This window comes from Rhinopithecus roxellana, chromosome 17, assembly GCF_007565055.1.
Source record: "Rhinopithecus roxellana isolate Shanxi Qingling chromosome 17, ASM756505v1, whole genome shotgun sequence".
Taxonomy (NCBI): Eukaryota; Metazoa; Chordata; class Mammalia; order Primates; family Cercopithecidae; genus Rhinopithecus; species Rhinopithecus roxellana.
This window is the reverse complement of record NC_044565.1, coordinates 72,777,153-72,803,890: the sequence shown is the minus strand read 5'-3', so window position 1 is coordinate 72,803,890 and position 26,738 is coordinate 72,777,153. Positions and strand designations below refer to the sequence as shown.

The 26,738-nt window shown below is 47.9% G+C and overlaps 1 protein-coding gene across 1 annotated transcript in view; it reads left to right on the top strand.

Moving 5' to 3' along the window:
• Positions 1-26,738, top strand: part of CAPN13 (calpain 13) — an 86,972-nt gene that overhangs the window by 55,650 nt on the left and 4,584 nt on the right. Inside the window, exons 10-22 of the mRNA XM_010384427.2 lie at positions 483-628; positions 2,415-2,563; positions 8,081-8,092; positions 10,235-10,401; positions 11,398-11,431; positions 11,797-11,853; positions 15,260-15,317; positions 15,425-15,483; positions 17,169-17,237; positions 19,506-19,581; positions 21,503-21,631; positions 22,661-22,716; positions 23,273-23,330. Of these exons, the coding sequence (XP_010382729.2) occupies positions 483-628; positions 2,415-2,563; positions 8,081-8,092; positions 10,235-10,401; positions 11,398-11,431; positions 11,797-11,853; positions 15,260-15,317; positions 15,425-15,483; positions 17,169-17,237; positions 19,506-19,581; positions 21,503-21,631; positions 22,661-22,716; positions 23,273-23,299 (1,039 nt within the window). The 3' untranslated portion in view covers positions 23,300-23,330. The remainder of the gene's footprint in view (positions 1-482; positions 629-2,414; positions 2,564-8,080; positions 8,093-10,234; positions 10,402-11,397; positions 11,432-11,796; positions 11,854-15,259; positions 15,318-15,424; positions 15,484-17,168; positions 17,238-19,505; positions 19,582-21,502; positions 21,632-22,660; positions 22,717-23,272; positions 23,331-26,738) is intronic.

Sequence of the window (26,738 nt, the reverse complement as noted above, 5' to 3'; positions counted from 1 at the left end):
GGACAAATATAGATTAGAAGGAAATCTTTCCCAGTGTCTCTGGTTTAATCACAGTAGGAGATGGGATTTTAGGTGTGGAATCCAACTGTAGGCTGATAAAGACCTCAACAATAAATTTGGCAAAACAGCCTAGGGTAAAAACGATTTTCCTAGCAGCTTAGAGAACCCAGAGCAGAGAGAGACTGGCAGTCATCCCGCTGACCATGAAAGGGTTCACCATTGGATCAATGCGTTAAGGAGATGGCAGTTAATGATAAAGCTTCTGCCTGGTGACAGGCAGACCCCAGAACTTGACTGTGTCCTTGCTCTCCCAGCCACTGGAGCAGAAGGACTAAAAACACAGAAGGGTGCTTGATGGTGAATGAGCCAGGTTCAGACATTGGTCTCTGGGCAGGACAGTGGCTATGCTGTAAAGTCATAGGAACCCCCACCCTGGGGACACAACCACTAGTCACTGAGTGATGTATATCTGTTTTTAACAGGATGTCATGTCAAGATTTCCAACAGAGATTCGTCTCCATGTTTATATGTAGCCAAATTCCAATTACCCTGGATCATGGAAACACACTCCACGAAGGATGGTCCCAAATAATGTTTAGGAAGCAAGTGATTCTAGGAAACACTGCAGGTAATGATGACACGGGTGGTCACACTGCCCAGGTGGAAGCTGGCTGCCCCAGCCCAGCCCTTCCATAGCTTCAGCTCTCTCTGGCCCTTGATTCTGGGCCATGAGCCTGAAGCTGAAAGGAGGGGACTTTGTCAGCATGAAGAGACTGTGACTGCTCCTCCAAGTAAAATGATTGCTTGTAGGGGCCAAGCAGGAGAATCGCTGATGTGATTCTCCCACAGCCCTCCATGCTGTGCCACTATCCTTCCACTAACCCCCTCCCGCTTCCTGGGAGGAGAGCAGGCTCACCACCCTCCAGTAAACATCCAGGACAAGGGGGAGGGCTGCAGAAAGAACACAGGAAAATAGTTGGGGCCTAGGTTGGACCCTTGTCTTTGCCACATACTGGCCTTGTGATGTTGGAAACATAATTGGTCACCCTGTCCTCAGCCTCCCCAACACTCAGCTGTGGAATTAGTCATACCTGTCTGTCCTTGAGCCTAGAGAGCACCACCCAGACACAAGGGAGATTATCCCTGCCCTGTCTTGGCAGGTGTGTCCCTGCTGAAGTCCCACAGATAGGTGCCTCTGAGCCCATCTTTGAGCTCCCCTGAGATGAATCTTGTTGATCATGGTCTTGGGAAAGTCATATTCCCTCCCTGTACCTCCCATTCCCTGTTTGTGGCATTGATGAGTGAAACAGCTCCCTGTGAAGAGGAACCAGAGTGTGCTTATACATCCTTGATAAAAGAGGCTGCGTAAACAATGCATTTGTGTGTGTGAGTGTGTTTGTTGTGTGTTTACACCCAGGGATGTGTATGCATCCCTTCCTCTGGGCACCTGCCTGTCGAGATGGTTTGTTTGAATGAGCCCATACCCCAGGGTGTCCCTCTTTTTGACCTCCAGGCTCTAGTGATCTACAGAACTGCTGCTCAGAGAACCTTGTCACCAGAAGGTCTTGGGCAGAACCTCAAGAGCTGCTGAGTCACTCTTGGGCAGCAAATTTACTGATTCCTCTTTCTGAGCTATATCTCTCTGATTATAGGGCCAAGGCCCTCTCCCCTGGATACAGTGTTTATCAATGAACTAACAAAACCTGTACATCAGGGCCATTTTTAGTAATACCTTACAATGGAAAAAGAAAAGGGAGCCAGTGATCGAGCACCTGCATTTTAATGCACCGTCTTATCCAGTCCTCACGGCACGTCCATGCTGTGATGGTCCTCTACGCCTCCCCACTCCCTTGCAGAGCTCCCCCATTGTCAGTCCAATCTTCTGATGTGTATCAGTTCATCTCTATCTTGACTTATCTTCATTCTTCCATGTATTTGAATCTAATGGTTTTCACATTAGCTCGCTCTCTCTTGTTCTGGCTTTGATAAGCATGCTTGGTTAGAAGAGTACAGCAATTGCCATCTCTCTGCCTATTTTCCTGTCTCTAGTTGTGCTTGGGTGGTTCACGCCATTTCAAGGCTCTGATGGTTACCACTAATGCGTTAGCTCACATGTAGCTGGGAACTCTGGAATTTCACTTACCATTATAAAATAGACTTTGACTTTACAGTTGAAGAAACATTTTTCACACAGTAGGGACTATACAACCTTTCCTGTGTTTAAGAGGAGGAAGCCAAGGTTTAGAAAATAAACTTGGATCTCAAGTAGTAACTGTGAGGATTAGGACCCAGGCCTTAGGTCTCCAATCCAGAGTTCACAACACAACCCCACAGAGCTCTCTGCACTGGACGTGGTCCCGCCCGGGATTCCCAGTAGTGAAGCTGAGCTCTAGTAACAGCTCTGTCTGATGCAGGAGGACCTCGGAATGATGCTCAATTCAACTTTTCTGTGCAAGAGCCAATGGAAGGCACCAATGTTGTCATCTGCATCACAATTGCTGTCACGCCACCAAATTTGAAGGCAGAAGATGAGAAATTTCTGCTCAGTTTGCAAGTGATTCCGGTAAGGCAGCCCGCTTCAGGGCTTTCCCTTTTAGAAATTCAGTGTAAACCTTGAGTTGGGGAGAACAGCTTTGGCCAGGCCGGGAGATTTGACTATACCACAGCCTTGGAGACAGAGCCCAAAGAGGCTGTAGCATTCATCCAGTCCAAGGCTAAATGTGCAAGAAATCTGAGGCCAGAGAGATGACAATTGACCATAATTACAGTGGGACTCACCTCCTGCCCATGTCGCTTGTCAGCGTTTTCTGGGACACTGTAGAATCTAATGCTTGCTACTCAAAAAGTGGTCTGGGCCAAGACTAGCTGTTCTAACAAAGCAGATTCTGGGCTTATTCCAGACCTTCTACATCAGAATGTTTAAGGACAGAGCCTGAAAATCTGCATTTTCATAAGCTCTCCAGAGGCTTATGCACATTAAAGTTTGAGAATCATTGGCTAAACTTTGGGAGTTGTTTAGCGGGGGGAAAAAAGCTCTCTAAACTGTTCTGAGTATAAATCTAAGAGGTGTGTTTTTCTCTTATGTTTAGACCAAAGTCGAGTCATAGTTTGGTGGTTGGCATGCAAACTTCCGCTTGGCTATTCTGAGGCCAGGTTTCCCCTCCACCTAGGCTCTCTCTCCTTTCATGGTTTTATGAAACTTTTATTTTAGGTTTGGGGGTACATGTGAAGGTTTCTTACACAGGTAAACACGTGTCATGGGGGTTTGTTTTATAGATTATTCCATTACCCAGGTATTAAGCTCAGTACCCAGTAATCATCTTTTCTGCTCCACTCCCTCCTCCCACCCTCCCTCCTCAAGTAAATCCCAGTGTCTGTTGTGTCCTTCTTTGTGTTCATAAGTTCTTATTATTTAGCTCCCACTTACAAATGAGAACTTGCAGTATTTGGTTTTCTGTTCCTGTGTTAGTTTGCTAAGGATAATAGCTTCCCGCTCCATCCATTTTCCCCGAAAAAAACATGATCTCGCTCTTTTTGTGGCTGCATAGTATTCCGTGGTGTATATGTACCACATTTTCTTTATCCAATCTGTCACTGATGGGTATTTAGGTTGATTCCATGTCTTTGCTATTGTGAATAGTGCTGCAGTGCACATTCACATGCATATGCCTTTATCGTAGAATGCTTTATATTCCTCTAGGTATATACTCAGTAATGCGATAGCTGGGGGAATTCATTTTTTAAAAATACCATTTAAAAGAAAAAAGCTACAAAAGAACATCTGATATCTCTACTCCCTGCTATTCCCCCAAACAATTTGGTGCATCCCCCAAGTCAAGTGAGGGTTCTCAAATCATACACCCCACGGCTTCTTTGCACTAATGTGGATAATTAAGATCATGCACTCATTACATGCTGGGATCCTCTCTCCTCATAATAGAGTTGAAGAACATGAGGCCCCAAAAGGTGAAGTGACATGGTCAGAGTTAATGGCAGAGCTGAGACTGGCTTCCAGAGGTCCCCTAAGCCTTCAGTCAAACACACAAGTCACCTTTCTGAGCACCAGGGATATCAGAGGTCCTTTAACAGACTGGGCTAGAGCTTGAATTACAGTGTCTCTAGGAATGATTTCAGTTTCTGTTCACTGAGCTGAAGGCAAAATTCACAGCCTTGAGTGTCAGTGCATTTATGGACAGACAGGGCTCCTGGTTACCCAGACATGGCTGAACAGTCCTGTGCATTGGCTGTGGTTCACACTAATAAGAGGGCCTCACGGTGAGAGAATACAGATCGTGTCTCTCTTATCAGAAATGCTTTGGACCAGAAGTATTTCACATTTGAGATTTGGAGGATTTTGGATTATTTGCATTATATACTTACTGATTCAGCATCTCTAGTCCAAAAACTCAAAATCCAAAACGCTCCAATGAGCACTTCCTTTGAGTATTATGTCAGTGTTCAAAAGTTTTGGATTTTGGAGCGTTTTGGATTTTGGAGCATTTTGGATTTCAGATGTTTGGATTAAGGATGCTCAACCTGTACTTCAGAAGTACAAGCATGTTCACATTCATTGTCTCAAAAGCCCAATTAGCCCCACATTTGTAGGTGTGGAAGCTAAAGCTCAGAGAGGAATGACCTATCCAAGGTGCACCTTGGAGGTGACAGGGGCGTTTGATCCCAGGACTTAGGGTCTCAGGCCCAGGGCTCTCAGTAGGGCTTAGAAGCATGCCTTTCTGATGATACTCATGGCTCCAAAAACCCCAAAGATTCTGGCTCTAGCAGGAAAGCTTTTGTGTTCTGCTCTCCTTGACCATATTTCCATTTCCCAATTTCAGGAATTTGGTGGAGAGAGATTGCTGGGGTTTAGCAGAGTAGTTTTGAGGTGCCTCAAACCCTCTGACACTATCGAAGAATATCTCTTAAGGATGCAGTAGTACACGGTTGTCATTTTCATCACCACCTGGTACTGAACACTTTTTCCACCTTAGGGGAATCCTGGTGGGAGGCAGGGCCCAGCCTCCTACTGCAAGCAGCTAGAGGCCAAATATTCCCTCAACCAAGCCCTTGGATGCAAAAGTTGTAGACTTGTGACCCAGGCTTGCCCAATTAGATGCTCCCTTCATCTCCCCCTCACCCCTCATACACACACACACACAGACACACACACACACACACACAGAGTCACTCAGAGCCTTGGCACTCGAGGAAATAACTAAAACAGGTGGGAACAGCTGAGGATTATTTGCTGTGTATCCTTCTTGTCTGGCCCCTGCCGACCTCTGGGCTGCATTTTCTAGCATCCCATCGACTCTGTGAGCTTTCCTTCCAAGAAGCACCTTTCAGCCCACCCCAGCCTGCGTTAGTTTCCAGGGCTTTCAGACAAGAATTCCTGCTGACTCAGGTGCCTTCTAAGAGGACCCTCATCCTCAGGTTCTCCAGCTCTCACCTCTGGGAAGAAAAGGCTGGAGACAGAGGGAAAGATTTGGGAAAGGCTGAGAAGGAACTGAGGCCCCTGGTCTGCCCAGCCAGGATTGACCAGGTCAAGCACCAAAGAAGCCTACTAGAAACATCTCAGCCAACTCTTCCTTCTTCTGAGCCAAGACAGAAGCCCAGAAAAAGATCACAGCTGTCCCAGCACACACACAACTTCCGAGGCTCTGTTCACACGGGTGACCATGGGCCTTGTGTTGATTCACCCAAAGTCTTCACAGTTCAGGAACCCTACCGAGACTGTAACCATACGATTTTTTAAATGATATCAAACCCACTTCCCTACTTTTCTGCCAGAGATGTGTTACTTCTCACCATTCCCCAATTTGCTGAAGGAACACTCAGAGCCAAGAGCTCCTCAGGCTTCCTGGAGATCCCAGCAGATCTTGCAAGATTCTGATTGAGTTAAATGCCAAAGAACAGTTCAGACCTGGACAACTCAAATGATACTTGGGTTGCTTTCACAGTTCAGCTGAGAAACAGCAATGTACCTGCTAGCAGCCAGACTCTCAGAAGGCTCCAGGACTCACATGGTATCTGTGGCTCCAGTGCTGCCCTGCTGATATGATGATGCTCTAGCCCTGGCATGGGCCTGTGACTCCCCAGTTGCTGTGGGAGCCCTGCTCTGCTTTATGTACAACCAGACCCTGATGGGGTATGAATAGGCAGGGAGAAGACAGGACAGTGAAAAGGATGAGGGTGGATGAGCCAATTCATCCTCACCTCCCTCAGAGTTCCTCCCCAAGGCCTGGACTTTCCACCTTCCTCTGAGCTCACCCTTGGCCTCCAGATAAGTCAGCCTGGGAAAACTGAGAGGTCTGTAAACATGGGTGGGGCCCAGGGTCAACAGTGGAAAAGAATCAAGCCAACTAAGAAAGACATCACCTGGTGGTGACAGGGCTTGATTACAAAGCAAGCAGCACAGCTTGCCCTGTTCCCAACTCTGCTACTTAAACTGCTCAGCCTCAATTTCTACACCCATAAAATAGGGAGCCCAGCATCGGCTTGCAGGATTATTGTGAGTATCCAACACATTACATACAAGTGCTTTGCAAACAGTAGAGAGGCTTACAATGGAACTGCATCCTCAGGTATTCCTTCTACTACATGAAGACTGGAACATGGGTATCTCCCCATTCATAGGCACACAGACATTCCTACAAGCATTGGAGGTGGGAGTGCAAGAACAAATTCCCATCTATTTACAGTGGTCTGATAGACTAAAAGAAGTTGACTTCTCAAGGAAGCTCCCGATGTTAGGGAGTTTACATTTGCACCAGGTTCTGTGCCATCTGCAGGCCCTGTCAAACTCTCCCCCTTCCTTCCAATGCAATCATCATTGCTGTGAAGAGTAACCACACCTTGCTGGGCTGACCAAAGAATACCTCCTCCTCTCAGACACCTCCTTTTCTGCCTCAGTTTCCTTCCTCTTGCTGTCTCTGCAACTGAGTGGGTTTCATTTCTTATAGCCTCACACAGAGAATGGGTAACCGGTCATCCCAGTTCACCTCTAGGTGTGCCAAGGAACAGGCAGGCCACGCAAGGAAGAGGAACATGTTCCACTTATACATTTTTTGAGGTTATCCCCATTGATCCATTCCATAAAGCTATCAGAGGAAATCTTGACACCTAGTGGATCACCAAATCAGTCCACAAACGTGGGGAGATGTGTGGGCTGACATCTTCAGGCTGTAAAAGCCACGGCCTTGGAAAGGGCTATAAGTTCTACCACACTATTGGTGGTTCTCACCATGCAACTTGGAGAAGGTGCAATATTCTCCAATTCCAATGTTATCACAGATATAAGTAACGTTTGTAAAATTTATACCTAATAAATTTAGGAAGTCACGTCTGCTTACAGCTATTATGTTTCTGTTAAAACTAGTTTGCAGATTGGTCCATGGATGCTTTGTCGGATCATGAAAGTTAGAGTGCAACAGTGTTTGAAGACTCTAAGTGATGGTGTATCTTGTTTCTAATAAGAAAAACTTCTTTTGTCTTTACTTCATCTTATTAGAAAATGATATGTCAGTGTTTAAAACAGGCTTTGTGGCATGTTTTGTCTTTACTGCATCTTATTAGAAAGTGATATGTCAGTGTTTAAAACAGGCTTTGTGGCAGCTGGGCGTGGTGGTTCATGCCTGTAATCCCAGCATTTTGGGAGACCAAGGCAGGCGGATCACAAGGTTGGGAGTTCGAGACCAGCCTGGCCAACATGGTGAAACCTCATCTCTACTAAAAATACAAAAATTAGCCAGGCGTGGTGGCACGTGCCTGTAATCCCAGCTACTCAGGAGGCTGAGGCAGGAGAATCGTTTGAACCCAGGAGGCAGAGCTTGTAGTGAGCAGAGATTGAGCCACTACACTCCAGCCTGGGTGACAGAGCAAGACTCTGTCTCAAAAAAAAAAAAAAAATGCTTTATGGCAGGCATAATAGGTATAAAATAGGTATAAAATAAATTCTTTAAAAGAGAGGAAGAAAAGGTGGAGGAATGCAGGGATGAAACCAATGAGCCAGGCTGTTCAGTTCTGCTTGCCTTTTTGTTTGGGTCTGAGTTCCTAAATCTGCCTTTCTCCCTGTTTCCAACAGGCTGGTTCACAGGTATGGCTCAGCATCGTCCTTGCCCTGTGCCTCTGCTGCTGTCCACCAGTGAAGTGTTAGGCCACTTCCAATGCCCGTGGCCTCCACGTGTTCCATGGCTGCAAATTCAGTCGAAGTCTTACATCAGACACAGGCCTAGAATCCCCAAACAGGTTCACAAAGCAGGAGAATATTTAGCTGTCCTGGTTTGAAGCTTTGACCCTTTGAGCTGTTCTCTTGTTAACATTCAAGTGAAACCATCCTCAGGACCATGGCCTCTGTTAGAGAAGATTGATGAAGCTGGTTCCTTTTTATTTAAGATGAGAGCAGCCCTAAGGGGTACCTTGGAAAAGATCTTCAGCCTCCTAAAGTAGTCAGTCCCCAAATCCTCCATAAGCAGGATGCATGCTCTCCAAATGCGGCTTCAAGGTACATCCTTGAGCCCGTCTTGCAAGAAACTGCCACCCTCCTAAACAGATCATCTGGCTCAGGATTGGAGAAAGGTAACTTGCCCATATGAGGAAGGATGGAGAAGGACAGGTGGAGTTTGGAATACCTATCCTCACAGGCACTCAGACCCACCCCTCTGCCCATGGCTGAGAGCTCTGACCCCCCAAGAGGGAGGTGCATCTGCCTGGGGACCACAGATGAAAAGCGGGGAGCAGGATGTGGCCACAGACAACAAAGAGTGATTACAGTACCTCCAGGCCTTCCAGGGGAGCCTGCCTGTGACAGTGGTGGCCCAGCCACAGAACTGGGGTCAGGATCTGACTCTGGTCCCTGACACCACAGCTATGAAGTGGAGGGTTGGGATGGGCATTGAGAGAAGCACTCAGGTGCAAGGAGCCATCAGCATCTCAGGCCCCAGAGCTGGAGAACAAAGTGGCACTTAATCCAGGAAAAAGCACAGGACCCATCCCTACAACCTCAGAGTCGGGTCTGTGCATGACCAGTCTTGGGTTTGTGGTTTGTTGATGCTGGGTACTCTGAGCAATGGACCAAGAACCCCCACATTGTTCCCCCACACTCACACTTCTCACTGCCACTGAGCAAAGGATCAGGATCAGGAGCTTGGACAGGGCTATGAGGGGCCAACAGAGGGAGCAGGACAAGATAATGGGTAAGTAGGGAGACTCTTGCCTTCTAATTGCAGGAGGCACACTGCCCACACACCTCTGCATGCCCACTGCCTCCCCTTGCACCCACACATGCATGCACCCTCGCCCATACCCAGAGCCACGGGACACTGCTGACCCTCTGGAGAAGAACTGATTCCATCATGGCTTTTGCCATAAGGGCCCAAGCAAGTCAGGCTCCCAAACCTGGTGAGGCTATTGTTAATGTCAGCAGAATTGCATTGGAGATGCCACCCAGCCATACCCCTAGGGCAGTGGCCTATCTCCTGTTTCACCTTGGAGCCCAACCCTGTCCCTACTCCTGAAAAGAAACTTTCCCCTTTCCCATTTTCCCCGCAAGGCTTAGCTCATAAATAATCATTTCCTACTGCATAACCATTCGAAATGGAATCCCTGTGCTTGACTGTAGTGGGGAAAATTTGTTTAGTAAGGGGTTTTTATTACATAATATGTATGTGACATCTGGTAATAGGAACTGCATTATATTTATTGTTTTATCTCTAAGAAAATATTGAAATAAAAGGAAAATGATCAGGGCCCATTATTCTCCAATGAGAAGGAATCTCGGGGCTTCACTGGAGAGATGAAACAGAGGAAGTGAAAAGAATTCAATTCTGTAATAGTATAGCAGTCCAAAGCATTCTGCTAAACATTCAGGAGAGAAGGGGCTTCAGGGGCCCCGGAAGAAAATCAGTGTTGAAATGATGTCACTAGTTTCCATGGAGGTTTTCTTTCTATATAAGCAGGGAGAGAAAACTCAGAAACTCAGGATGCCGTTAGACTCAATGAGATAAAACTGTGTGTAGTATTTCTTTGCATCCATTGTAGTGTCCAGGGTCTAGATGAAACGACAGTCTAAATGCTACTGCTTTTTGAGAGTTCAGCTGAGCACCGTCTCCATTTATAGAACCTGTAATATTATCTTGGTAAATGGAGAGGGTCTAGAAGGTGGTGGGTCTTTCTTGGTGCCTGGGGTCCATGCACAGAGGGGGCTTTTTCACAATAATTTTATTTCTTCTAATTCCAGAGATACCGGGAGAAATTTCCACTCATGTTTTCTTTCCCGTTCGGCCAACGCAACTTCACTGAGACCTGCCGTCTGAGCCCTGGGAACTATGTTGTGGTTGCACAGACGCGGAGAAAATCAGTGGAGTTCTTGCTCCGAATCTTCCTGAAAACACCAGACAATGACAGGTACAGAACCCTCTGGGATTCTAAATGTTTTATTCTATTTAACTTTATAAAAACGCATTGTGTCGTTATGGGCTGTGCTCTGTGTATTCGTGCAGCATGTCACTGGGGACACGCCATTGGCCCCACTCTAGAGCAGCTCACCATAAAGGGGGAGCAAGAAAGTCTGAATCAAGAACCAGACCACAAACAGGATGGGGCCATTGCCAGATGGAAATGCAAAGTGGCACTGGAGGACTGAGTGGCAAGAGGGACTGAGAGAAATGGCACTTGAGCTGGCCTTTGAAGAAAAACATAATTTAATAGCTTAAAAGGGAAGGCAATGGTGGCCATGGGAAGGTGGGTAGAAGAAAAAAGCATGAATGGTGGCAGGGAAGTGACTGTGCACAGGGCTGCTTGGAGAGTAAGTAGCATCAGCATCTATACAGGAAGGTGGCATATCGCCAGCATGTCACATGTCCTGAAATGTGGGGTAGAGCAGGGAGACAGTGAAAGATGGGCCTGAAAGAAAGAGTCCATCACGGAGGGTCTTCCATGCCAACTTGATCATTCAAGACTGCGACCAGCAAGTGCTCACCCCGCTGGGCCCCTTGTCTCCTCTTGGGCCCAAGGCAGACATTGCCATCATTATGGCAGTCTTTGCAGCTGAGCGTGGGTGAGACCTTCTAAGTCCAGGATGGCAGGCCGCCATCACACCACCAATCAGAGATGGAACCTAAGGCAGAGCCTATCTGCCATCCTGACAATGGGGGTTGCTGGAAGTATCTGGTTGTAGAAGGAGCCATTTACTAAACAGTTGAAGACCAGACCATGTCCAGCCAAAATGCTGGGCTTGTGGCCACAGTGCTGTAGCTGCTCACTTCATGTCCTGCGGTGCTGAGGGTACCCTATTCAGGAACTTGGCATCAATATCCAGTGCCAGCTGGGTGCCCTGTATATGCAGGCCCCCTTTGAGTGGTGAGCTGGTCATCCTTGTCACACTGTCCTCTGATTTTCTAGGCACCTGAGCCGCCATTTCAACCTCAGAATGGAGGTAGGTATGCAGCAAGGTTTGGCTGACAAGCCTCATTGGCCCCATCCCATCCCCAAGAGCTTCTGTCTCCTTCTTTGTGCCTTCCCCTGCCCCCAACCAATGAAAAGAGAGACACCATGATAGGCTGATGATGGCTCAAAGGGGCGGGCGGGGTAGGGAGAGAAGACCAGACATCCAAGGCCAGGCTCCATGCAGTCCTCTTCCTTCCACAAACTTCAGTTTTCTCATTCCCCAGAAGGCTTTTTCCAACTGCCCAATAAAGCCTCTTTCTCAGATCTTGGCAGGGGTTGTTGTGCCTTTGCTGTACCAGATGTGTGGCCTCCTTCCCCAGAAGTCTAACATTGGCTATTTTCCCTTTGATCCAGGGAAGCCCTTCAGAACATGGCTTCCAACAAAGCATTTTCAACAGATATGCTCAGCAGGTATGGTACCCCAGGGGCCTTACGTGGGAGTAGAGAAAGGGGACCTGAGGGAGGGACAGCTCTTACAGGCCCTTATTGGGATGCAGACAGGAGAAGTGACTTGATAGATTATTTTACCTGCCTTTCTTTCTGGATCATCTCCAGAACTGCTCTGGCTGCCAAGCTCGGTAGAGACACGGCGCCCCACCCAGTGTCATCTGGGTGACATCAACATGGAATGTAGAGCTTAGAAAGGGAGGGGATAATTATGGGTTGTGAGGTGTATTGCCTTCTAAATCTTTAAACAAGCAATTGGCAGTACCCCTTGAAACCTTTCCTTCTTCTACTCGGCCACCTCCCACCAACCTGGCATCGTTCCTCCCGGGAGCTAGCCAGCTTCAGAGAGCACATACAGCATCCTTGCTGCCAAGCCACCTATGTGCACACAGGATTTCCTTAATGGCTTAATAAACTGTTATAAAGAACTCCTTGACTTGTCAGAATAAAATAGCTGCCAGGGGCTCTGCACAATGGGCCTCTTACCGTTAATAATTGTGTTGGTGTGGAAAGTGGACAGTGATACCGATGTGCGTCTCTACCTTGCCACCTTGAACCAGGAAGAGGCCAAGGACAGGAAGCAGGGCAGGCCCTGCCTCTGCATTCAGAGGGTCACTGGGGCAGTGGTCACCCAGAAGCAGCTGGGCCAAAGTAGGAAAACTTAGGGAAAAAAAGAGAATGTGGCTGGAATGAGAGGCTTGTGTTGCAAAGAGCAGCTGAACACAGGAACACGGACCTCCATGAAGTCAGTACCAGTCCAGGATCCAGGTCCACTATCTGGGCTGATTCAGGAGGCACTTCACTCACTGCATGACAAGGCCGGCCAAGATGGATGTCCTCAGTCTGCAAGCTCCCAAAGGCAGGGATGATATTATATGCATTCTTTGTCCCCAACACTGATCACTGTCCTTGGCCAAGGAGGTGCTCAATCATTTCTATTGAATGAAGGCAGATCACCTCCCCCAGAGCAGATGCCTGAGTGAAGGTTAGCCCCCAAAGTGGTTAGCAGGCATAATTAGGATGCCTGAGACCAAGCTTCCTTCAGTGGCAGGTGGCAAATTCTCATACATGGCCCATACACCTGCACCTCTAAAGTAAAAATGTCTGCCATATGTGAAGATGGGACAGATTTTCTAATCAGGACTTTTCCAAACAACAGCCAAATCCCTCCTCATAGAGGCTGATTAGTGGCCCATAGGGGGCTTTTGTGGGAATTAGAATAAGACCCCAGTGTGGCACTCTGCCAGATACATGGCTGGGAAGTAGAAAAGAGACTGGATTCGAGCCCCCTTTCACTTCTCGGCCAGGCACTCTTGAGCAGGACCCACCTGGCAGTATTCTGTAATCCTGCAAGCTGTCCTTAGGGTCTGTGTCCTCCAAAGAAAGTTTAAAGCAAAATATTCCTCCATGCACTCACTGTGTCCTCTCTTCTGACCTTTTCTATCACTTTAACTAGATTTAAACTAATACAATGGTTGTCAGGCGCGGTGGCTCATGCCTGTAATCCCAGCACTTTGGGAGGCCACAGCGGGCAGATCAGGAGGTCAGGAATTTGAGACCAGCCTGGCCAGCATGGTGAAACTCTCTACTAAAAACACAAACATTAGCTGGGCATGGTAGCACATGCCTGGAGTCCCAGCTACTCGGGAGGCTGAGACAGGAGAATTGCCTCAACCCAGGAGGCAGAGGTTGTAGTGAGCCAAGATCGTGCCATTGTGCTGCAGCCTGGACGACAAAGCAAGACTCCATCTCAAAACAAACAAACAAACAAACAAAAACTAATACAATGACTTGATGCTACCACTGGTTCTTCATTCACTGTAGTAGCAGTGACAGCTCTATAACCCAGGGTCTGCCTGTGGGAAAGGAAGGATCCACTTAGACTCTGGGATGAGCTAGGTCTATCCACCAAGTAGCCAGCATTTACTGAGCACCCAGTCATTACAAGTCCCACACTAAGCTTTGGGAATCCCAAGGAATAGCTTTTGGTCATCTTGCATTGTGGTGGTCGAGGCAAACATGCAATTTTTTAGGAGATTGTTTAAGCATCCCTCACCTCCATTCCTACCCTCATCTCCTCAGACTCTTTTGGTTGGTTATGGAGTGCAGGACCCGGGGCAGGCTCTGTCCTCACGTGGGAATACGGAGGAAAAAGACATGGTCCATGCGCCAAAGCTGCTTTATAGTGGATGATTCCATGGAAATCGGAACTCCTCATTAGCATGCTGACTGCTGCTCAAAGCGAGGTGTCCTGAGTCTCTGGAAGAGAAACTTAGTTGATAGTGGGCACCCAACACCAACCCAAAGTGAGATGTGGGAGAAATGACCTGAGGACCATTTTCAGGCACTGGCAGGATGTTTTCCTCTGGAGCATCCTGAGGGGTCATCCTTCTGGGTGAGGACCCTGTCAGGATGGGCTCTGGGGTTGTTTGTGCTTCCAGTTCAAGGTGGTAAGGCCAATCCTGGGAGATGGAAGGTGCTGATTCTCAGAAGACCCCCAGGAGGCACTCTCTTCTACCTGACCAGTGCCACTCCACAGGGCCACCTGCTGATAAATCTTTCCAGCACCAGCTCCCCATGAAAATGCTTTCCCAGGGCAATACCAACATAGCATCCCCTCTACCCTTCCCAGGCTGGACTTGAGGAACAGCCACATACAGAACAGCTCCATGTCTCTGTGAAATTGTCATCAAAGACATTGCCTGTCAACCTGCTGGATGACCCCAGTATAAAATCAAATGCAGTTAACTGTACCAGAAGTTGAGGCCAGGAAGAATTCCTCCCTCCCCAACCTCAATTGCTTCCCGCTCTTAATCCAAAGAAAACCATGATGTCTCCCTTTTTGCTTCAGTGGCTGGGAAAATTAATGCTAAGTAATGTGCTCAATGATAGCAGTTTCTCTTAGCCCACATTTCTGGTATTTTTAACTCCTATTATCACACACGTGCATACACACACATGTACACGGTAGTCATTATTTTTTCCTAAGTCTCTTCCTGGAAGCAGATGGAGAACACATCTGAAGGTCTGAGTTGATTCATTCAACAATACTTACCCTGAGGGGTTCCCAAATGCCAGGGATGGTGGGAAGGACTAAACTGCTTTCAGTCCAGTAATGGATAACGAGAGAAATGCAAGGTCACCTACACCAGGGGCCAAGCATCAGGAGTGACCAACACGACAGATGTGCAGGGGAGGGAGTCACTACTCTGGCTGGGAGCCGTCAGGTAAGGCTTCATGACGAGGGCAAGATGGGTACATTGTGGGGACTAAGTGCTTGGAAATCTGAGTGTTTTTACAGGGCAGGCAGATGTGCCTCTGAGATCCTGGAACTGACATAATGCCTGCATTTCTTCCTTATTTGGTTCAGAGGCTGGACATTGATGCCACCCAGCTTCACAGCCTTCTCAACCAGGAGCTTCTGACAGGTACGAGCAGCCCAAGGGCAAGCTGGCCCCACCCTCCTCCCTGCTGGCAACCCCTGCCCCACACCCCACTGTCAACACTTCAGTCCTTCCTGTCCTTCTCTCCTCAGGACCTCCAGGGGACATGTTCTCCTTAGATGAGTGCCGCAGCTTGGTGGCTCTGATGGAAGTATCCTTTGCGGTCATCCCTCCCATGCTCTGAGTGCCCCTCTGCTCTGTGGGCTTCCCCAGAGTCCTAATTAGGACAGTAGGGAACCCTTTTCTCACTCTTAGTATTTTCTCTTCTTTCCTGTCCCTGAGTTTCTGGGGATTCTCTACTAACTCACTAACGTGCCACAGCAACAATGATAATAGTTACTATCTATTAAGCACCTACTATATGCCGATCAGTGTACTGGGGTGTATGTGTGTGTGTGTCCTTATAATTCTTGAAGCAACCCCTCTGATACAAAACGTATCATCTCATCATACAGTGGGAGAAACAGGAGTTCAAAGAGGTTAAGTAATTTGCCCAGATCACACAGCTAGTCAGGACTCGTGCCCACATTTGAAGTGGGAGCTTTCAGCCTCCAAAGTCTATGCTCTAACCTTATCCTAAACTGCCCTTTATGGCACCGTTGGGAACTATTTTCCCTTTCACCTGTTCCCTTCCCACTGGAGGAGTCTCCATTATTTAAATTTCTTACTCAACAAGTCCCCAGTTCAATCAAGATAACTACCACCAAAACATGGAAAACTTCCTGGTCTACACAGCAGTTGCACCCCAGCATTGTTACCATGTTGCATTTGCAGCGGGAGAGGCTGGGCAGATGCAGTTCAGGGATTCACTCCAGGCCCGTGGCTACAAGTGTAGGACCAAGAATTGAACCCCAGGTTCCTGCCCTTCCTCCTGATTTCCATTCCCCAGTGAGCCATCCTTCTCCTGTGTACCCCTCATTTGGCAGGCAGGAGAGGCTGACTCCATGAGTGTAGACCCCCAGATGCTGCCCTGCCAGCCCCTCACTCGGCAGTGAGCTGTCTCCTGAGACGCTCTGTCCCTCTCCTGCACCATTGACAAGGCTCAATTGGGACTGTGAAGCCGGCCATTGTAAAACAAGAGGGGTTTTTTGATGAAATCATAAATCAGGCCCTGTCTCTGCTGGCTGTACTTTGGAATCTGTCAGAGACACTACCCATCTCCCACAGAGGAATCCAAATGGTCCTCATAGCCCCACGGCCCAGGGTGAGTAACCCTAGGGGAGGTCACCTTTGCTGGACCCCTGCAAAGCAGACAGGTCTCTTTCAGCCTTCTTCCTACTCACTCGCTGGCTCCCCTTCCAGTTCTCAGAAGTTAATGCTTTTCCCTTCATTAGTCATCACTGAACCCATCATACAGCGCGGCCAGGGCTGGCTTTAACATGCCCACGGGATGCGTTCCCTCTATACTTATGCGCACAGGGCTCTACATGCTTGCCTGTGGCTGCTGCTTCTGGGGTTGCCATGACCCCTTCGTGCTCCTCCCCAACTTCCAGAGCCAGAGCCTCCACTCCAACTGGTGGAGGCTGTGTTCTAGACCCCTCTCTTCCCTCAGATGCAAGTGATATTGGCCTCTTTTCCTCAGGGGTTCCTTCTTCCAATTGCCCATTTTTCTTTGTGAAGCAAATCTAAGCCAGGTCCCTTTTAGATGCAGCAGGAGCCAGCTGGCATGCAGCCACATCTAGGTGACAATGGACCAGCTGGCATGAGGCCACATCTAGGTGACAATGAACCAACTGTGTTGCTAGTGATGGATGGACCTGCTCCGGCTTCACTGGCAGGACAGCAGCCCCTCTGCACCTTGTACACTGACTGGTTCACGCTTAACTCAGTACCTAGCTAAAAGTGGATGGGCGGCTAGACCAAGAGGAGTATGCGCGACTGTGGAATCGCCTTGTTCACTGCCAGGTACGGGCACATTCTCTGTGACTAGCACGCTCATTCCGTCCAGTTAGCAAGGATTTACTGGGTGTCTCACCCTGCATCAGGGTTCAGGGGTATGAAAGAGGAGGAAATCTCACTCCTGCCCTCAAGGAGAGCTCGCATGTTGTTTGGGGAGATGTAGTGCAACTCTAGAAGGCAAAAGCAATGCCCAGCTAGGTGGCGGAATGAGGGATGCGTTGGAGGAATGAGGGATGCGTTGGAGGTGGAAGGAGAATGCTCTCCCTGTAAGCTAAAGCTGCCCACTAGCATCTCCCCCAACCCCCGCCCCTCTACCCACTGCAACACCTGCTAGCTTATCTCATCCCCGTCCAATCCATCTGCCAGAGGATTTGTTGAAAACAGTGATGTGGCCTGAGGCCTGTGTGGCCTCCCCATTTTTCCCAGGACAAAGTCTAAACCCTCAGAGTAGCACACAAGACCCTCTAAGTGGGTCCCCATTTGGGGCCCAGGAGAAGCCCTTTCCACTCATCCCACTCTCTCCTGTAGACTCCAATACAAGTCTAAAGGAGACTCACTATTTCCTGTAAACGTCACACCTGTGCCCCTTCACCCTGCCCCTCCCGTCTCTCCCCTCCCTGCACACTCAGACTGGTCAGTGCTCACCTACCCTGAGAGTCCAACCTCTACCACTCCTTCCCTGCAGAACCTTCCCTGGGGACTCTGCTGGCCCCCATGACCCCTCTGGCCCCTAACACTTGAACCCACATCTGTCAGGGCCAGTCACACTGTGTTGTCTTATCATCTTGTACTTACAAATAACATCTCCTTATTAGGAAAGCAATACCTATCAGAGTAGAAAAACAGAAAATATAGATGGGCAAAAATAAACTTAGAAAACATGATCTTGCCAACCAAAGGGAAACTATTAACACCTAGTGAACATACTTCAGAATTTTTTTTGTAATATGTATACCCACACATGCCAAATAGAAATATAATCTGTTTTTAAAAACTAATAAATGCCCATAAACACATCAAATGTCTAACCATGTCACTAAATATTTTCCTAACATGTTTAAAGGCTGGAAAAAAAGCATTCCTGTGTGGCTACTTCATTATATATCCCCAGATCCCCAACTAGGGGCCACTTGGTTTCTCATTTCATTGCAGGGCACTGCGACGGCCTGCATGTCCACTCCCCTGGGTCCCCCAGGGCAAGGGTTCCCTCATATCCATCTTTCCCCAGCACCTCCATAGTGTCTAAAACACAGCAGGGGTTCAAAATGCTGAATAAATGACCGAAGGAATTCCAAATGAACGAGTGAATACCTGAGATAATTCTAGGTCTGTCCTTGCACTCACCAAAAGCTGAATAACGTCCCCCAAAAGCTGTCCAGCTACTATTTTGTAAAGGTAGTTGTCTCCCACGGTTGCCTCAGTCACATGCCTGTGTGTGGGCACTTTGCTTTGGAGTAGCTCCTGGGGACAGCTAGGCATAGACCCAAATTAGGGTCCTGAGTTCAGTCCTGCAGCACTTACACACCTAATCCAAAGCAAAACGTTCCCTGCCTCAGCATCAGTGTCCTCATCTGTGAAGTACGATGTTGACCAGGATTATAGGGAGAATTGAGTAGAAGCAGAAAAGGCCTGGGTAGGTGCAAGAGCCGCCTCATACAAAAGTGATATGTTCCGGGTGCCGCCTTCTGCCCCCGTGCTGGGCTCCAGGATGCAATTCCAACCTGCTTTCAAGATTTTCTATAGAGCATTCACTCATGTGCAAAGCACTCCCCCAAGCACTTTATAAATATTTAGTCATTTACTCCCTGCCACGAACCTATGAGGTAGGCACTGTAATTAACCCTATGCTACAGATGAGGAAACTGAGGCCTAGGAAGATTAAGTTATGGCTAAAGGTAAAACAGCTGGTAAATAATCCACGATTTAAACCCTAGCAGTTTGGTTGTAAAGCCTGAGCTCCTCTTAACCACTACGCTACGCAAACTCTCTAGAGAGCCCTATGTTCCCCTCAAAAGCAGAAAACTGCCTTATGTGTCAGGGCTCAGCCTGGGGGCACAGAAGAGGAAGGAGCATGGGTGAGGAGAAGCGGCCACAGCCCCTCAGCAGGCAGCCAGGATGGTCAGTTCACCAGGTGTGGCCACTCTGTCCTCCCAGTCCTCAGTGCTGTGACCGTGCCTTCCTCTGAGGTTTAGGGAAGCAACTTCCCAGGATGGAAAAGGAGCATCCAGGACCTTCCCCATCTTCACAGACTTCTTGCTTCTCTTCCCCTATTAGCATGTTTTCCAGAAGGTTCAGACAAGCCCTGGAGTCCTCCTGAGCTCGGACTTGTGGAAGGCCATAGAGAATACAGGTACAATGGGGACTTTGGAGCTGTGGTGTCCGGGGTCCGGGGGTGGGTGTGATGCCCACACCCCTAGTGGCAAACCTGGAACAGCAATGCCAGGCAATCAGAGAGGAGCACTGCAGATCTGGTGTCCTCCCCAGTTCACGCTGACCCTGGGGGGCCTCCAGGGCTGCAGACTCAGACATAGTTGCCCCTGTCCGAGTTCTTACCTGCCAGTCAATTTTCCCAGATGCCTTTCCTCCCCCGCACAGCTCTAATTGTGAGAAAATAGCTGCCGCGCGATTGATACCCTACCAGGAATCGAGCTCGCCTGGAAGACGCGCTTCCAGCTCAGTATCTGGGCCATCAGGGTTAAATACCCACAGGCTGGCTGATGAACGCTCTCTCTTCACATAGAGTTTGGGGCTAAATTAAATCAAATGGCTTCTGTCTGCTTCAAGTAGGCAAAGGCTTTCAGCCCTGGGATAATGATAATAATACCTTAGAGTGCGTAAGTGCTTCATGGTTCACGAAGCACTTCTGTTAGCGTCATCTCATTTGACTGTCTGGACTACCCTGTGAACTGGGAAGGGCAGGAATCATTACCTCCACCGTCCCGATGGGGAAAATGGATCACAAAAAAAGTTGCACAAGGAAATGGTCACCTTCCTTTAATAAAATGTAAAATCACATTTTCCCGGGTTAACACCGGAAGGAGGGTCTCCATCATCCTCCCTCCCTCCCATGGCTCCTGGCCTGGAGACAGGGCAGAAAGATCAGGCTGCTGCCCCCAGCTGTAGCCCGGATCCTCCCCTTAATGCTTCATAACGTAGAGCTGGGACTCTCAAATCCGAGCTGCCTCCGAATCCCCTTCAGGGCTTGTTAAAGCCCGGATTGCTGCACCTCTGATCAGGAGGTCTGGGTGGGGCTCAGAAATTTGCATTTCTAACAAACTCCCAGGGGATGCTCATGCCCCTGGTCTGGGGACCACACTTTAAGAATCCATTAAAGATGAAATCTTTTAAAAAGACCTCACTCATGACTCCAGAATAATAAAAGAGAAAAAAGTAGAAAATTGTTCGAATTCAACTCAATAAGCCTTCAGCAGCCAGGCAGGTAAGTGAAAGGGGCAATGGAGCGCACAGTCAGAAAACAGGTGACTGAGAACGTGGCAAGCAGGAAAGGACCTGGCTTATCTAAAGGCATTCAAGTTCATGTTTTATTAACTCTGCCAGAGAAAGCATGTGTGTCTCTGGCTGCCAGAGGCTCACGGGCCACCAGGCTTGTCCCCATGATGGATGGTTTGGTTTGCAGGGTTCTACTGGCTCTCTAAATCTTGCAAAGCCTGACTGTGCGCCAGTATGTACTTGGCCCTGTGAAGTTGGTGCCTCCTGGAGCTTATAACTAGAAGCACAGGATGACAAGGCACTGAGCTCCTGCCTGCCTGAGGCCACCTTCTGCGTTCTGCTGTCCCGCCAAGGGTCAGTCTTTTCCCTGGATGGAATTAGGACTGCATCTCCTTATGCCAGGGGCCACTCCCACCTACACTAGCGGCATCCATAAACAACCTACCTACAGTCATGGGTCGGGGGAAGGTTGTCGAGGTCATCAGCAGAGAGAAGTTTGACAGGCAGGGCTAGAAGCAACCCCCAGGTGTCCCAGCAGCTCTCCCATTACGTGGGAATGATCAGATGATTGCGAAGACTGATGTGTCCCCAGAGCAGTGTCTTCAGTATCTTCACCTGGTCTCTGACCAGACTCCAGAACTAGGTTCCTGGGGCCCAGTAACCAACGAGAAAGAGAAGACACTGAAGGGAGGGGGCTGAGTGGGAGGAGGAGTTGGTGGGAGGTTGCCGGGACCTCTGAACAGGTCTCTCAGACCCTAAGAAGCAGAGGAAACCCCCCAGCCCTAGCCTCCTCTCACTCACTCGCTCACCTGTGGCCCCAGACTTCCTCAGAGGGATCTTTGTCAGTCGTGAGCTGCTGCGTCTGGTGACCCTCAGGTACAGCGACAGCGTCGGCAGGGTCAGCTTCCCCAGCCTGGTCTGCTTCCTGATGCGGCTTGAAGCCATGGCAAGTAAGTGTCATTGAGGGGCATCCCAGAGACCTTGGCAGTGACCGGAGAACACAGGAGAGGACCAGCCACCCCTTACCCCACCCCAGGCCTGCCTGAGGCCTCAGCAGCAGGGTGGGCTGGCAGCCTGCATGAGGCACCAACCAAGGCTGCAGATGGCATGACCAGCTCCCTCTGCACCCCCCTCTCCCCTGTAGTTCCCCATCCCGGGTCTCTTTTCCTCATCACCCTGCCCAGCCCCTCTCAGGAACAAGGTTAACTGAAATCATGCTGTCCCCCTCTCCAGGTTGTGTTTATCATTGAAACCTGCTCTTCAGTTATGTAATGAAGGATTTTGGTCCTTGCTGAAGGAATTTCACACACAAGTGAATAAGTGGGTATAGGAGGTCCCTCCCCAGGCTTCAGAAATCCAACTGCAGGCCGAAGTTTCCACACCTTTTAGCAGCGTGACCCTTTGGTTTTAATGAAATCTAGTGTGAAAACCCGGGCCAGAGTGGGGCGGCTGTGATTGCGGGAGAGAGGCCAGACCCCTCCCCACTCATAATCCTCTCACCACCCTGCCGTGAGGCACCGCTACAAAGCCTGCAGCTGTGAGCTGGGCAGAAAAGATTGAGGGACTAAGCCTCTGGGAGGGTAAAAAAGAAGCCCGAGGTTCAACCCACACACAGTTCTCAGTTGGTTGCACAAGGGAGGTCCCCAGATTGTATCACTGAAAGAATAACAAGCTCTCACACCCCCACAGCCTAGTGTGGATGGATGCAGGGGCAGGGAGTGCAAGGAAGCTGGGAGAGGGAGAGGCGAGTGGGAAGAGCAGGCACAGAGTCCCTCTGAGGTGGCGAGCCCTGAGTCACTCACCCTGTGCAGAGCTTGGCTGGACAGAGAAGAGGACAGGTGACAGGCACACCCCATGCAGCAGGAGGGGTTGCTTTACAGAATCACCTCCTGTGCTTCTTATGGGCCCAGGCCTGCCTCCCCTGAACTGCCTGGATTCCTCCCTCCTCAGTCAGTCAAAACCTTCCCTTCTTTTCCTAGAGACTTTCCGCAACCTCTCTAAGGATGGAAAAGGACTCTACCTGACAGAAGCAGAGGTGAGGTACCTTCCCCTCCCTGGGGCAGGCACGGTCCTAGGCTGCCTCCCCTGACTTGATTCCAGGGGGCATTTTTTTCCCTGAGGATATTGAACGGTCTGTCAAAGGCCAGCCAAGCTGTCCCCTCAACCTCCAATTACTGCCTTATATATTGCTGGCCGCCAGGCTGCTTTAGGATCTTGGCAGACAGATTTTATTTTTTTTCCAATAGCTTAATAAAGCAGAGGATTATGTGGGAGTCATAAATCCAGGAGGGAACAGAAGGACAGCCCGCTGAGCTCACCGTACATTAAACTTACTCCCATTGAGTTTTAGAGGCTCCTGACCAGCCAACTGGTAGACCTAAGATATACGTCTCACTGCCTGGTTATTCAGGGAGTAGCAGAAGATGTGCTGTGAGACAACCCCACCTTGTACCCAGCTTGGGTTGGAATTAGCTGCAAGGGGTGATGAGACTGGACTGAGGTCTTTCAAGGGAGGCGGATGGCATTTGCCCTGGTCTGTATTAAGCTAACAAGTGTAAAGAATTGTTGTAATGATGATGCTTATTTTTCAGTGGATGAACCTGGTCATGTACAACTGAAGCAAAGAGGAAAGCAGACCCCACGGCTCAGGTAAGACATGGTAGCTTTGGAGTCTTTCCCTCCTGGAAGCATGAGTCCCCCTTCTCCTCCAGGAACTGCATATAAGACTCTTTCCTTGGGACAGCCTCCCCAGGGATGACAGACCCTTACCGAAGTGAACCAAGGCTTAGCTGCTCAAGGCCCTTGAGTTTCAAGGCCAATGCTGCAGATTTCATGCAGACAATGTAGACCAATGGACCTTTATGGAAAGGCGTGGCTTGAAAGGCATGAATGAGGGTTTAGAATTCTTTACTGAAGTTCCAAAGGAAAAAAGTGATCTCTCATCACAGGAAAGGCAAGAGAAATGGTGGAAATTGAACGGTGTAGAGTAACAGAAATGGTAGAAATGGTCAGGCCTGGGGGAGAGAAGAGCGGGCTCTAGCCCCAGCTGTACCGTTGTCTCACAGTGCAGCTTTAGACAGATGATGAATATCTGTAGGCATCAGTGTTTATCCCTCTAGCATGAGTGTGCTGAAGAATTAACACTCATGTCATTTCCTCTACATTCTTTTTCATGGAACAGACCCTAGAGTTATATAGTCCACACCCCAACCCTGCTGTAGCAGAAGCCCCATCAGTCCTCTAGAATCCTTTAGGACTGGCCAGCTCAAGATGTTGTAGTTCCCGTTGTTGGACATCTCCAAGTTTTAAGTATTCCTTAGCTAGAGGCAATCATCTACTTCCCTGAAACTTTCTACTCATGCTGCTGGCTCTACTCTCTGGACCACTGTAGAAAAAAATACTGGACATGCACAACCCACAAAGGAGGATACCTTTGCTGTTTTGCCCCAAACCCCATCTTCTTTAATTATTCCTGTTGGTTTTCATCCAGACCTCCTGGTGACCATTCTCTATGTGCCAATGTACCTTTGAAGTATACAGTTCTCCACGCAGCCGACCTGTGATAATATCACCTAAAACTCGATTGTTTTTGTAAACAGTATTTAATCTCCCATTCATGTACCTTGAAGTCAAGAGACAGACACTGTCTCCATAAATAATGTTTTAGCATAAATATTTCCTGATGAACATTTGATGCTTTCTAATGATCGCAAATTAATACTGCAGAGATCATAGTTAATTTGACCCAACCATATTTCCCTGAGTTATCCTTTCACTCCTTTTTAAAAACAGAACATTTGATTATTTTCAGTTTTATTGTGCCTGTTCCAATCTGCATGATTTCTAATATCAAAAGTGATTTGTCAATTGTATATTTAAGCTAATTTGATATACAGGGCCTAAAGGCTTAAACTTTCAAAACAACTGGATTCTCTCTTATTATCTTTTCTCCTGTACAGGGTCCCAGTTCTCTCTTAACTAATCTTTCCACCCTTCCTATTTTTAAAAAATGTGTCAGAAGGAAGTATAATATTAGAGGCATTGTTGTGTTTACTTCATTTTCTTTCATTAATGCCTAGCATCACCCCCAGGAGTGCTTCCCTAGCTTCCTCATTGATCACCACCCTCTGGCATCACATCATTAAAGCACATCCCCTCACTCTTGGCTTGTGGTTTGCTTTAGAGAATTGGAGGCAGGAGGGTGAAGAAATTCTGCCTCCAAATCTACAAATCCACCTTCCTCTGTAACTATTTCCCTCCTTCTTCCTGTTAAGTTAAAGGGCACATCCCTTTAAGGACATTCTGTTTCTCATTACCCTTCACCTTCTCAAGGGCCTGATTGAATGAATTCTCTCTCTCTTCTGTCTTCTGAATACTAAACCTGTCTTTATCTTCTGGAGTCATTTAACTCCCATTTAAAAATGTGTATCTTTTAAATTTCTTTATCTCCTACCTCTTCCAGCTGAACTCCACCTCTTTCCTCTCATTACAACCAAATTTCACAGAAGAGCTCATCGTCTACACATTCTCACTTCCTACTCTCCCTGCTAACTGCTTCAGTTGAGATTTCTTAGACATCATCTTTCTCCCTGACTTTGGCATGGCCTCCCTATCTGGTTTTCCTATATCCACTCATATCCCTCAAATCAATTTCCTGCAGCCGGACTACACTTTTAAAAATTCAAATCCAATCATTACATTCTCCAGGCTTAAAAACCCTTCAATGTCCTCCCATTGCTCAAAGGAAAAATCTGCCATCATTAACATGGACCACAAGAGCCTGCCTCCTCTGGCCCCTGCCCACCATCTAACCACAACTCGTGCCTCTTTTTCCTGCTCTCTACTCCCACTACACCATCACACCTTTACTTCCTTCTATTTTCCATGCTTTTACCAGCCTCAGGCCTTTGGCCTTACTGTCTGCTCTGTCTTGGCTATCAGTCACCAAACTCCTGATCCTTTATGCCTTAGCCCAGTTGTTTCCCATGTTATGGGTTCCAATATGATTCACTCACACATCACCCCTCCCCAGTCATAACATTCAACACACTTGGTTGTAACCCATTCCTTCTTTTAAAGAAATGTATTCAGATATAATTCACACATTGTACAGTTTGCTCATTTAAAGTATAGAGTTCAATGGTTTTTAGCATAGTCAGAGTTGTGTGACAATCACCACAATATGATTGTTAGAACATTTTTATCACCACAAAAAAGAAACCCCATGCCCATCTAGCATGCCCACAGCAGTTGCTTCCCAATTGTGTCCAACCCTCTAGTCGGAGGCAACCACTGATCTATCTTCCGAATCTGTAAGTTTACCTATTTTCTGGACATTTCATATGAGTGATTCACACAACATGTGGTCCTCTATGACTGGCTTCTTTCACTTAGCATAATGTTGTCAGGATTCATCCATGTTGTAGCATGTATCAGTACTTCATTCCTTTTAAGTGCTAAATAATATTTCATTGTGGCTATACCCCATTTTTTCATCTATTCCTCAGTTGATAGACATGTGGGTTGTTTCTAGTTTTGCCTATTATTAATAATCCTGCTATGAATGTTTGTGCACAGGTTTTTGGGGGGACATATGTTTTTATTTCAATTGGGTGTGTAGTTATGAGTGGAACTGCTGGATCATATGGAAATTCTATTTGTAACTTTTTGAGGAACCACCAAACTGTTCTCCAAAGCAGCTACACCATTTTACATTCCCACCATCTAGCTGCAAATGAGAATTCCAGTTTCTCCACATCCTCAGCAACCCTTGTCATTGTCTTTTATAGCAATCCTAGACAGTGTGAAGTGATATCTCACTGTGGTTTTGATTTGCATTTTCATGATGACTAATGATTTTGAGCATCTTTTCAGTGCTTATGGATTATTTATAGATCTTTGGAGAAATGTTCATTTAGTTCTTTGTCTATTTTTAAGCTGCGTTATTTATATTTTTACTACTGAGGAGTTGTAGATGTTCTTTGTATATTGTAGACACGAATTCCTTATATACGTGATTTGCAAAGGTTTTCTCCCCTTCTGCAGGTTGTCTTTGCA